Source organism: Medicago sativa, chromosome 7, assembly GCF_051527215.1.
Source record: "Medicago sativa cultivar Bolivia chromosome 7, Bolivia_mono, whole genome shotgun sequence".
NCBI classification, from domain to species: Eukaryota; Viridiplantae; Streptophyta; class Magnoliopsida; order Fabales; family Fabaceae; genus Medicago; species Medicago sativa.
Window position 1 is genome coordinate 19450693 of NC_140755.1, and position 13264 is coordinate 19463956.

Genomic DNA, 13264 nt, shown 5'->3' on the forward strand with positions numbered 1-13264 from the left:
GAAACTCAAATGTTACTATGACATTTATGCTGTAATATATGTTGATTTTCCTTTAAGTCTTCAAGATTGGTTAGAAACTATGTGATTCAATCTACTACAAATCTCTTTTCATCCATTCTACGAAAATATAGCAACCTCTTGCTGAGAAGTGATAACGTATAATAAGTTAAAAATAAAGAATGAACTTTTGTTTGACGGTGTGGACTGCTGTTATGTATTTCTTTTAGTTGTACGCAAAAACATTTCTTTCAATGCTCATAGAGGTGTTCCTTTCGTGTCCCTTCATCAAGAGGCGAGCTTCAATGGCGTAAATAAAAAGGGAACAACCACTAACTATTAAGAAACAACAAGGGACGACGGTGTTCACTTTGTTAGGTTACTTGAAAAATTTGTGGGTGATGGAATACTGTCTCAGCAAGAAATTGACCAAGTAGAAGTAACTATTCATTTACAAGTTGATTCTCATTGTCAATTTGGTCCTTGCAATGGTGGAAATGTTAAATAGATAAAAAAAATCATTTTTCGGTCCAATTTGTCAATGTTGAAGGTGCGACTGTTTTGGCCATCAGAGATTTGAATCATGGTTTCAAAAAAAAAAAACTCATCTAGGGATTAGAATAAAAATAGGCGACACTTTCAAAGACAAAAATGGTTGTTTACTCGTTAATTTTGTTGAGTTGAGACCTATAACAAGGCCTTCATTAGAAATAGAATACCTCGTGCTTTTGCCCCTCACAATTAAAAAGCGAGACATTTTGTTTATACATAAGTGTACTCGTTTGATATCCCTCGACTCCCCAACCGAACTGCATGTGTAGCAGATAATTATATTGCTGGACACTAATAAACAAAAATGGATTGGAAAAGAATTTGTTTGAAACAAACAACTTCAAATTTACATTAAAAGAACTGCAACCAAGGAATGTATATAATTTCAAAAAACGTTCATAACGTAATTATATACCAGATACAGATTTCATATAAAGTATGATGATATTACAAATGACTTTACTTCTACACAACAACAATAATAAAAAACTATAAAGAATTCACACACTGCCACACAACTCAAAATTACTGCATTTCCAATAACTTTAAGAACCCTTATTAGCTTACCATTAGCAATGGTATAGGCACAACAATATCATATGTTGGTAAACACAATCTAATTTAAGATGCTGCAAGTTTGGTGTTTGGGTTGAAAGGACGCTGCTCAGCACATGTAAGGACATCATGGGTCCCAGCTTGTTCACGACCGACACCAAGAAGGTCGAGATAATATAGGTAATGGGAAACAATATTGTTCATCGAGTCAACGTCACCCTGTCCACAAACACCTTCGCCGTAGAGAATGTTCATTGTAGCGCCAAAACCAGGAACCCGTTTCTCCATAGTGTCGTTCTTGGTAGGCTTCCAGTTGCCAACGAAGGCATCATGAGCAGAGGGTTGTGACTTTTTGATTGGTGTCATCCATTTCCAAATTGCAGCCTGGAAAGCTAGGGTTGCATTCTGCTCTATGTACTCTGGGTGGTCAAGTAGATTCACTTTCAGAGCTTCTCCAGCAGCTCCATAATTGTAGTTCCTATATTGAAGATACCAATTAGTACATTCATAAACCATGCTATTCTAAATTGAAGCAGTGTTAACAGCCACTAACTATTAAGAGACAACAAGAAAGGGACGGCGGTGTTCAGTCTTGCTAGGTAACTTGAAAAACTTGTGGGTGATGGAATATGTTTTGTCACAAGAAATTGACCAAGTAGAAGTAACTATTCATCTTCCAAGTTGATTCTCATTGTCAATTTGGTCCTTGCAATGGTGGAAATGTTAAATAGAAAAGAAAAATAAAATCATTTTTCAGTCCAATATGTCAACATTTGGCACTTGTCATCAAAACCAAATTGTAACTGGTCTAAGAGAAAAAGGTGCGACTGTTTTGGCTATCAGAGATTCGAATCATGGTTTCAAAAAAAAAAACAAAAAACCCTCATCTAGGGATTTACTATAAAACAGGCGACACTTTTAGAGACAAAAATGGTTGTTTACTCGTCAATTTGACACCTATAACAAGTCCTTCATTAAAAATAGAATACCTCGTGCTTTTGTCCCTCACATTTAAAAGGCAGCAAGACATTTTGTTATTGTACACATTCGATGTCCCTTGACTCCCAAACCAAACGCCTATATAGTAGATAATTATATTGCTGGAGACTGATAAACAAAAATGAATTGGAATAGAATTTGTTTGAAACAAACAACTTCAAATTTACATTAAAAGAACTTCAACCAAAGAATGTATATAATATGAAAAAACGTTCATAATGCAATTATATACCAGAGACATATTTCATATAACGTATCTCTTATTACTTAAAGTTAACCCGTAAGCAATATTTTACTCTAGATTTATCATAATTTCTGTGCTTAATTTTACTATATCTCTTATATATATATATATATATATATATATATATATATATAATACTTAAAGTTAACCCGTATGCAATATTTTACCCTAGATTTACCTTAATTTCTTAACCCGTAAGCAATATTTTGCCCTAGATTTACCCTCATTTCTCTGCTTAATTTTACTATATTAACCCTATTTAATTTAAATAAAATGTTAATTGTTATGGAAATCTCCTATTGTTATGCAAAACAAAATAAACAGATCGCTCCTATTGTTATCTCTTCTCTTCTCTTCTCTTATTACTTAAAGTTAACCCGTAAGCAATATTTTGCCCTAGATTTACCTTAATTTCTCTGCTTAATTTTACTATATTAAACCTATTTAATTGAAACATCTCTTATTAATAAAGTTTAACCCGTCTTGGTATACTTAACCTAATTTTAACCTAATTTTTCCTTCCACACTTTTGCATTTAATGTTTATCTAAAGTCAAATTATGTTCCTAATTTTATGCTATTTTTTTGGAAAGCAACCACCCCACCCTATATTACTCTGCTTGCAATTTAATCCTTCTTACTATCATGGCAATTTAGGTGCTATTTTTTTTTTTGGAAAGGAACAACCGCGCTAAGCAAATCGTCCTAACCAGTTGCAATTATAAAGTCAAATAATAATTTACCTAATTGAAAGAGCTAACTTAATTTCATCCACATCTATAGCCTAGTATGTTTCCTTCAATGATTTTTTGTCATATGTTATGCGCCCCTCCCTAATTATTCTTAAATCAAATCAGATTTTCCAACCATAATTTCTCATAATATAATTGCATTAAAGATGGTACATTTTCATTATCGTTGAATAAGCTTTGTGTATATCACGTGTAATTTGGAGTATTTTCTGTTAATTGTTTTGACTCTACATGCCATTGATTGATTTAAATTACAGAAAGTTTTCCGCATGATAAAGTAGTTTGGTTCTCATGTGCCCCCTTAAAACGATGGGAATATACATCAATTAACGTAAATTGTGGAGAATGTTGGGTAATTTAAATTTCAATGATAATCGCACTTATTGTTCATTCCAATTAAAAGATCAAAATCTGTGTCGGGTCAATGTCATGTTACAATATCAATGTCGATGTCATGGGCATAATATGATATGGTATTATACCAATGTCATTGATAATTAATACTCCATCCGGTCTCATTTACAAGAGAAAGTTGACTTTTTAGATACATTGAATAATGTATGTATCTAGTCAAGAACCTAAACCAAATACATAAATTATTTAATGTATCTGAAAAGTAAATTGTCTCTTGTAAATAGGACCGGAGGGAGTATTATGAATTTAATTAGAACAATTCAGACATTCAACTAAACTATTTTGTTACATGTTACTGCCAAATATCGCATGGGTCGATGGTCTAGTGATGATAAATTATCAAACAAGTATGAGAAAAACAAGTATGATACATTAAAAAGAGTAATGATATTTTGACATCCATTTGATGACAACTTTGTTGACAACCTTGTTTTTCTCACTTCTTATTGGTCAAAAACAATGAAGAGAGAAAAAGGAAGAGAGAGGATAACAATATCATGTGAGTATGAGAGAGAAAGTTGTCCAAAAATTATCAAAAAGTGGTTGTCAAAATATCATTTCTCCGTTAAAAAACGTTCATAACGTAATTATCAAAGAACTTCTCAATCTCTGTTGACTTTCTTCGCTCAGCTGGAGTTAGGAAGATTGAGAAAAACGATAGGACCCACAGTTTAATTTTTCTCTTTGCAACTTCTTTGTTGAACCAAACAAGTGAAGGACTCTACTTCTCTTCTCTCTCTCTCTGATATATAATCTCTACCAAACAGTGTTCGTACTACTACAGTAGATAGTGCTGAACTCTTTATAAACAGAGACACACCCCCCTCTCTCTCTCTCTCTCTCTCAAACCCATCAACATTGTAACTATGGAACAACGCTTCTTCTTCGCTATCTGATTCCAACGTTGTAAAGGTAAGTGTCTCGTTTGCTTCATTCAAATTACACATTCATTTTATGCTTTTCTTTTTTAACCTTGTTTGTTAGTTTTCACATGTTCAACATTAATGTTTCATTTTTCATGAAATAACACATTCTAGTGTTTTGATTTTTTAACCTAGTTAGTACTGAAGATGATTTCTGTTCGATTTTTTTTCATTAGATTGCTTATTTTGTGTAAATGAATTCATAAATAATTAATAGGAAGATCAAGAGATTCAATTCAAACCATTTAATTTTCAATACTTATTGCTGAATCACAGGTTCATTTAAACTCACCCACAGGTTTTGAAACAATGAATCGAAGAAGTAAATACAACGACGATGTAAAAGAAGATCGCCTCAGTGATTTACCCGATAGTGTTATTCTTCACATACTCTCTTTTGTTTACACCAAACGTGCTGTTCAAACTTGCATTCTATCCAAACGATGGAACAATCTCTGGAAACACCTTCCTACCCTTATGTTAAGTTCTTCACACTACATGACTGTAAAAAGTTTCAATAAATTTGTGTCTCGTATTTTGTCTCTTCGTAATGCAAAAACCCCACTGCGCACTCTCGATTTTGAGCGCCGTGGTGTTGTGGATCCCCGTCTACTCCAACGGATCGTCAAATATGCTGTTTCACATCATGTCCAGCAATTAAGTATCAATATCAGATTTAATATTCAAAATTTTCCAACTTGCTTATTTTCGTGTCACACTTTAACTTCTCTCAAACTTGTTCACGATCGCCCTGCACAGGGAACACTATTTCCTAGTTCTCTAGATTTGCCAGCATTAGCCACCTTGTATCTAGAATCATTCGCCTTTTGTGTTAGCGATGATGGTCATGCTGACCCTTTTTCGGCATTTAACAGTTTGAATAGTCTGACCATTCAGCGTTGTAGAGTTCTTGGTGCACAAAACCTCTGCATATCAAGTGCTACACTTGCCAATTTAACTTTAGAAAGTAATCCTGGCGAATTTGGCAAAATTGAGTTATCTACCCCAAGTCTTTGCACTTTTGTCTTTGGTTGTTCAGGGAATATTCCTGCTCTGAAACTACATGGGATAGAGAACAAACTCTCCTCAGTCAAACATGTAAAGATTCATACATGCATAGGGAATATTGATGTAGATAAATCTTTGGTTCTTCTCAACTGGCTGGTTGAACTTGCTAATATCAAATCATTGACAATCAACCATAATGCTTTAAAGGTACTCTCGTCCAAGTTTGATTTGAGGAAGTATTAGTTAATTCATTTTTAATTTTCACTTTTTATTATTTTCTTAGTATGCTTCCTTTTCTATTTTAGTTCTTTTTAAAAAAAAATAAAAAATAAAAAAATACAACTTGCATTAAATTGATCCTGATTCACAATCACTCTTGACTGATTAGGTTCTCTCAAAAGTTCCTGATTTATTGAAGGTTGAGTTCCATTCCTTGTGTAACTTGAAGTCACTTAGAGTAAAAATGTGGACACCTTCATCCATACCTAATGGAACTTTGTACTTTTTGCTTCAAAACTCACCCTTGGCAAAGGTTGAAATCATAAATTGGTGAAGGTAAATGTGCATTTAACTTATTGAGCACAATTTTTCTGGTTTGGTTTTTGCAGTGCAGATAGTTTAGTTGCTGAAAGTTGTCCTTTGTAAGCTTGTCACTATTATGTGCTCCAGTTTGAACTTGAATGTGAAAAAAATGCAAAGACGTGAAAGATTTACATGGTTTTGCTTAACTGTCATCTTTTTATAATATATCCCTGTAATGTTGTTCAATGGTTCTTTTTCTACATGCTATACTACTAAGCTTATGTCATGCTGAAGATTTACACTCAGATTGTATATTTATTTTTGTATTTAGCTCTGAACTGGACCAATTTTTCTTTACTCAGTAGGTAATCTGATTTTCACTATGGTTTTCATTCATGGTCTGTTCTTATGATATTTATGTATGAAAATACACCAAGAATGGATTGTAGGTAACCTTAAAAATGAAGCCTTTGTTTCTAATTATCCAGTGTAATTAATTACTTATACTAAATTTTGCTCTTAGAATAACTAAAACCAAAAATTACTTATATCTGAACTTGGTTTCTACCCACATATGGGAACGCGATTATTTCATACATTACAGAAGTTTGCTCTGGGCAAGATCTGAACTTGGTTTCTATTTACTTTTGTAACTTGTTTAAATTTCTCTCATTAATTGTTCACATCACTAGAGGGGTAACCTTGGCACAACTGGTAAAGTTGTTGTCATGTGACTGAAAGGTCACGGGTTCAAGTCCTGGAAACAGCCTCTTGTGTAAAAAACAGGGTAAGGCTGCATACAATACACCAAATGGTGGGACCCCTTTCCGGACCCTGCGTAAGCGGGAGCTTTAGTGCACCGGGTTGCCCTTTGCCCAGTTGTTCACATCACTAGATATCACTAGATTTATATGTTAAGTGAGATGGAATAAGAAACCCAAAACTGGATTTGAACCAGAAACCCAAACAATACCTTCGATTTGAGTGGGTTATTTGTTGCAGAGCTATTTCAACATAGATAATAGAGCAGAAGGACCTTCAGATTCTGGTGGTATTTGGGGGATTCTTAGTCCACACTTTGGCCTCCATTCTCACAAGCACAACAAACAAAAACACTATATATACTAGACTATCATGTCCACCACGTCAAAATTGAACCTTTCTCTACTTTAAGACTGTGCAAAAAAGAACCCCATTTTTCTCATTGGCTTCACACCATATAAAAATGTTATTCGATCGGTTGGAGATTTCATGCAGCCACCTACGGTTCAATATTGAAGCAAGATGGAACTCATGGAGTACAAATGGAAATTAACCAAATGAAGCGAAAATACCATAAACCAAAAATAAAGGGTTAACATTTGCATAGACAGTCTATAGTCGGTAATACACTGAGCTCCACCACTGGACCCTGATTTTTGGGGTCCATATAAGGGGCTCCCATATTTTGAAGTACATAATGTTAGTCTTGTTGAAACAAAGTTTCGTTGACTGGTGATCTATTTGATTTGATAGTTTTAGACTTTTAGGTGAAGGTTGTTGTTCCTTCTATTGGATGCATAATTTGTCTATTGGCACTTTATTTTGATTCGTAGTTTTGAGTATTTAAATTCTAATCTCTAGTGCAAATCTTTCTATCTGCCTCTTTCTATAAGCAAATCCACCTCATGAAAAACCAAGCGAGTTTCAAAGAGGAGAAGTAGTAGTTAACAATCTCTTAAAGTTATAAAGCAAAATTTCATTTACCAAACCACATTTTGGACCGTAAGCATCTTCGGTTAGTTGATCAGATATTCAAAGACTTGTTCATGTTGTTGTGCATACATTGCCAAATAAAGTTTCAAATTCTCATGCCACTTGAATTTTCAGTACCAGAGGAAAGGTATTGATATAACAGTATCTAGATTTTTGTTATTGATAAGCCAATGGCAAGCACACTAGTGGAACATTGATGTTTATCAGAAGATCTCAGTTAAGAATCTTAGTGGAATACCCTTTGTTATAGTTTTGTTATTAATAAAATATGAAAGTTAAAACATAAGACTTTGGAGTTAGTACTCCAACTGCTTTTCTATTGTTGATTCACTAATTTTTTTGCTATTCCTAATTGTTTTGATCGATTGGTAGTACTTAGTTTGTTTCGCTGATTCTTCGTATTTACTTTTTGCAATAATAGTGAAGATTGTAAGTCTACATCTGATATCTAATTTACACCGAGGTTAAATGAGAATAAACTTAGCAAACTTGAAAGTCTATCCCTTCTGCTGTTGTGTAAAATGCCAATGAAACTTTTTGAGCTTCTTTTGTAGAAGCTACAATAATGATGGAGGCATTTACAATTTTTGTGAACTGTTTGTATGCGTAGTTAGGTTTTCGGTTTGTTCTTGAACTTGAATGTTGTGTTCAGTTTGGATACTATTATTCTGGGAGATAGCTAAAATGACTACAATTTATTTAATTTTTTTTATACTTTTAGGTTATATTCATATACATTTCTTCTACCAATTTTGATTGAACAAAATCCATAATATTTTTTGTATAACAATGCAGAAATTGATTTCTTTTGTCCATGTTGTCATGGTGGCGACAACGTTCCTGCTTTTCATGTTCTTAAGCAAGCTGGGTGATTTCAAAGAAGCTGAATTTGAAAGTAAGAAGGTTTTGCATCAAACTTTACATCGTCAAAATTGGACTCACTCATTATGCTTTTGTTGTATTAATCTATGAACACAGTTGGGATAAAATTCTGGAGGCACTGGCAGATGTATTTGAGTGATGTTTGTAACTTAAGTTTTCATGAAACTCAAATGTTACTATGACCTTTATGCTGTCATATATGTTGATTTTCCTGTAAGTCTTCAAGATTGGTTAGAAACTATGTGATTCAATCTACTATAATCTCTTTTCATGCATTCTATGAAAAATATAGCAACTTCCTTGCTGAACAGTGAGAACGTATAATAAGTAAGAAAATATAGAATGAGCTTTTGTTTGGTGTGGATTGCTGTTATGTATTTCTTTTTGTTGTGCGCAAAAACATTTCATTCAATCCTCAAAGAGGCATCCCTTCCCCAAGAGGCGGTAATTTTTTTTTAAAGGGACGACGAGCCCAATGCAGATGAGCTCCAATGGTGTAAATAAAAAAGAAACAACCACTAACTATTAGGAGACAACAAGAAAGGGACGACGGTGTTCACTCTTGCTAGGTTACTTGAGAAACTTGTGGGTGATGGAATATGTTGTCTCAACAAGAAATTGACCAAGTAGAATTAACTATTCATCTTCCAAATTGATTCTCATTGTCAATTTGGTCCTTGCAATGGTGGAAATATTTCATCGTTTGGGACATGTCATCGAAACCAAATTGTAACTGGTATAGAGAAAAATGTGCCAGAGATTCGAATCATGGTTTCAAAAAAGAAAAGAAAAAAATCCCTCATGTAGGGATTAGTGTAAAAACAGGTAACACTTTTAGAGACAAAAATGGTTGTTTACTCCTTAATTTTGTTGAGTTGAGACCTATAACAAGTCCTTCATTAGAAATAGAATACCTAATGCTTTTGCCCCTATCAATTAAAAAGGGAGACATTTTGTTATTGTACACATTCGATGTCCCTCGACTCCCCAACCGAAACGCCTATATAGTAGATAATTATATTGCTGGACACTGATAAACAAAAATTAATTGGAATAGAATTTGTTTGAAACAAACAACTTCAAATTAACATTAAAAGAACTTCAACCAAGGAATGTATATAATATCAAAAAAGGTTCATAACGTAATTATATACCAGATACAGATTTCATATAAAGTATGATGATATTACAAATTACTTTACTTCTACACAACAACAATAAAAAACTATAAAGAATTCACACACTGCCACACATCTCAAAATTACTGCATTTCCAATAATTTTAAGAACCCTTATTAGCTTACCATTTGCAAAGGTATAGGCACAACAATATCATATGCTGGTAAACATGATCTAATTTAAGATGCTGCAAGTTTGGTGTTTGGGTTGAAAGGACGCTGCTCAGCACATGTAAGGACATCATGGGTCCCAGCTTGTTCACGACCGACACCAAGAAGGTCGAGATAATATAGGTAATGGGAAACAATGGTGTTCATCGAGTCAACATCACCTTGTCCACAAACACCTTCGCCGTAGAGAATGTTCATTGTAGCGCCGAAACCAGGAACCCGTTTCTCCATAGTGTCGTTCTTAGTAGGCTTCCAGTTGCCAACAAAGGCATCATGAGCAGAGGGTTGTGACTTTTTGATTGGCGTCATCCATTTCCAAATTGCAGCCTGGAAAGCTAGGGTTGCATTCTGCTCTATGTACTCTGGATGGTCAAGTAGATTCACCTTCAGAGCTTCTCCAGCTGCTCCATAATTGTAGTTCCTATATTGATGGTACCATGAAACATAGTCATAAACTGTGATATCATTTCATGACATTGATGAATAAATACCCAACGAATTTTGATCGCTATTCTACATTTCAAGTAAAACCAGCTCTATAACATATAACTACAATTGCTTTCTATAGAAGTGTGCATGCAATTCTGGTTTAAATCTTCACAGAAATATCTTTTTGCCTAAACACTTGAAGAAACATGCTAGTTAATCTCATTATCGATTGCATCTTACCAATATGGTCAAATATCAACTACATCCAGAAAAATTAGAAACTTGTTATTCGTACAATATAAAGTTTAACAATGCAAAATCTGTGAAAACGTTTAAGATTCAGCTGGTGTAGTAGGGAAATCTGTACATGCATACATCAGTATCAATGATATTTCATATTTCACCGATCAGTTGCTAAAAAATTTCTATATATTTTCCAGTGCTTTTTTCTATTTTGTCTCTTATTGCACCAGTCCATTTACTTTAATCTTTCGAAAATTTGCAATGATCAATTAACTTGTATCTTTCTTAATGATGATTTGAAGGTTGAATAATTGCCACACGGGGGTGTTTAGTAATATCTTAATGGCTTTCACCTCTTCTAATCATGTCAATCAAATGATATGTACACAACAAAGAAAGTTCAAGCCAATACTTAAACTAAATCAAGTTCAATGATCACAGGAGCAGTACACCAGAACCCAAAAGCTGTCTATTTTTCACAGTTGACAGGATGTAACATCACTAATAAACAAATAATCTTGCGAGCTGGGTTAAAGATTAACATTCAACGGATCAGATTAATTTGGTAGACCGATCAGGGATATTGGAGAAGCCTCAAAATGACATTAAACACATTTAACGACAATCATAGGTTCAGCAACGGTATACATACCAGTAAATAGGAATGGCTCCACGTCCGTAGTATTCAGCTCCAGGAGTGCAGGGGTATGTTAATTTGTAGTAGTCATCACAATATGTCTGGGCAGGACTCATTTCATGATTGTAACACAGTCCCCAGGCCAAAGGTCCTCCTGTTGCCACTCCGTATCCACCTGCATTAGCATTACAAGACAATAAATATCCAAATTGTCAAAAATTAAAACCCAATACAATCAATCACAGCACTGTTATTCAAGTTACACCATACAAATGACAAACCTAAGCCAGATCCATCAAACAACTGAACTTTCCCCAAACATGTTTTTATTTCTGTAATCAACAGACGCCACTATAGCGGTGTTGTATTAGTGTAGCAGGCCTAGGTGCTATGCGAAACTGCATTGTGTTACCATTTTTAGAAGAGGCTGTAGCGGCTGCTAGGCCGCCGCTACAGTGAAGCTCCTTTAAAATTCAAATCTCCCCTCAACTTATAACCATTCCCTCTATTCTTTTTGGATGCTTTGGTCATTTTACCCTAAAACTTATTTGCTTTATATTATTGAGTTTGAATATTGGTAATAATAAACTTTTATTATTAGTTATGAATATATCTTTAACTTGGTGTATAAATTTCTTGTACTGTTTTACTAATTTTGACGTCACGAGTCACGACACACGACCATACTATTACCAGCTATATCGCTTTGAGGGCCGGCTTATCTGCTTCTCAATCTGTCCTTAACTACATAGGCTTCTATCTTACCATCAAATATGCCATGTGCCATGTCAATCACAAATCAAGACGACAATAACAAAAAAATTGAATTCTTCAAATAACTCAGTACATACAACTACAACTAAACTAAGCAGTTAACACACCATGATCTCTACCACCTAAAATATTTATCAGCCCCATTCCCTTCATTTTTTTTGCATTTTGTAACCAAACCCACCACTAACATACTCCCTCTGATCCAAAATACAAGAAAAAATCATTATTTCAAGTTCATTGAATTACTGATGTATCTGATCTACAATGGTCTATATAGTAGATCAAATACATAAGTTATTCAATGAATTTTTTTAAAAAAAATCTTATATTTACGACTTGAGGGAATTACTAACTTAATGCATTACAATTTTAGATCTTACTTTCTAATATCATTAATTAATTTTATAGATAACTAAATTCAAAAAATCCTACAATTTAGCAACTAAATCAGACATGGATGTGTAAAAATATTTTACACTGTCAATTGTCAATTCATTAAATATTTACTAAATAACAAAGACAAATCTAAAGAAAAACACTTACAAGAAGTCTTGCTACCGACATGTCCGAGAAACGCGGCAATCTCCATCATCTGCGTAGTCTTATTTCCAGTAGTACCAAAACCCAAGGGCTCAAAAAGAGAAGCAGCATTAATAAAAGAATGATAATCCCAAAACCCAACAGCATGAGCAATTGGAGTATTTCTCTTTGAAAAGAGATTCTCAAATTGATAGGTTTGAAAATAATCAGTTATTGTTAAATTACAACAATATATTGACCATCCTTTACATTCCCATCCTTTGTCACAGTACTTTTTTCCATGCTTGTATTTCACTTGTACCTTCGTGTTTGATGATTCATCACCTTGAACCGTTGTTGTAAGAAGAATAACGAGTGCGAATAACAAAACGACAGCGTTTAATTTCGCCATCTTTGAGTATGAAAGAGGATTCAGATTCGATGATGAATGAAATGAAAGAGAAGAGTGAGTAATGAGTAATGTGAAGTTTTAGAGAGATGGATCGGACGGTGGAGATGGTGTTTGGTGGGGACGTTGAAGTGTTAAGAGAACAGACTGGCTTTGAAGTAAGGAACAACGAAGATACTCCACCGACAGCTGAGATGGAAGAAGGAAATGACAGTATTGCCATTGTGTGTTGTGTTTTTGTTTTTCGTCGGTTTGGTTGGTTGAATGTCTATTGTCATTTGTCCCCAAAACTAAATTGTTTGA

At 34.1% G+C, this 13264-nt stretch overlaps 2 protein-coding genes across 4 annotated transcripts; one reads left to right on the plus strand and one right to left on the minus strand.

The window, feature by feature from the left end:
* Window positions 1–869: 869 nt before the first annotated feature.
* LOC146904851 (chitinase-like protein 1) lies at window positions 870–13002 on the minus strand. 2 transcript variants are annotated; one of them, XM_085728087.1, is made up of 3 exons: window positions 12577–13002; window positions 11275–11434; window positions 870–1582 (listed from the first exon to the last, which is right to left on the minus strand). In XM_085728087.1, exons 1-3 carry the CDS (start codon window positions 12962–12964, stop codon window positions 1171–1173), a joined length of 960 nt encoding a protein of 319 aa, XP_085584213.1. In that variant the 5' UTR covers window positions 12965–13002; the 3' UTR covers window positions 870–1170. The 2 variants fall into 2 exon arrangements, with proteins under 2 accessions (XP_085584213.1, XP_085584212.1); XM_085728086.1 differs by lacking the exon at window positions 870–1582 and adding an exon at window positions 9687–10371.
* On the plus strand, window positions 4745–8840 carry LOC146904852 (F-box/LRR-repeat protein At3g26922-like). 2 transcript variants are annotated; one of them, XR_015020024.1, is made up of 3 exons: window positions 4745–5679; window positions 5832–5998; window positions 8516–8840. XR_015020024.1 is itself a non-coding variant. In XM_085728082.1 (3 exons), the coding sequence occupies exons 1-2, from the start codon at window positions 4745–4747 to the stop codon at window positions 5994–5996; spliced, it is 1071 nt and encodes a 356-aa protein (XP_085584208.1). In that variant the 3' UTR covers window positions 5997–5998; window positions 8516–8840. The 2 variants fall into 2 exon arrangements, 1 of the variants encoding a protein (XP_085584208.1); XM_085728082.1 differs by having other exon boundaries at window positions 4745–5650.
* Window positions 13003–13264: the final 262 nt, after the last annotated feature.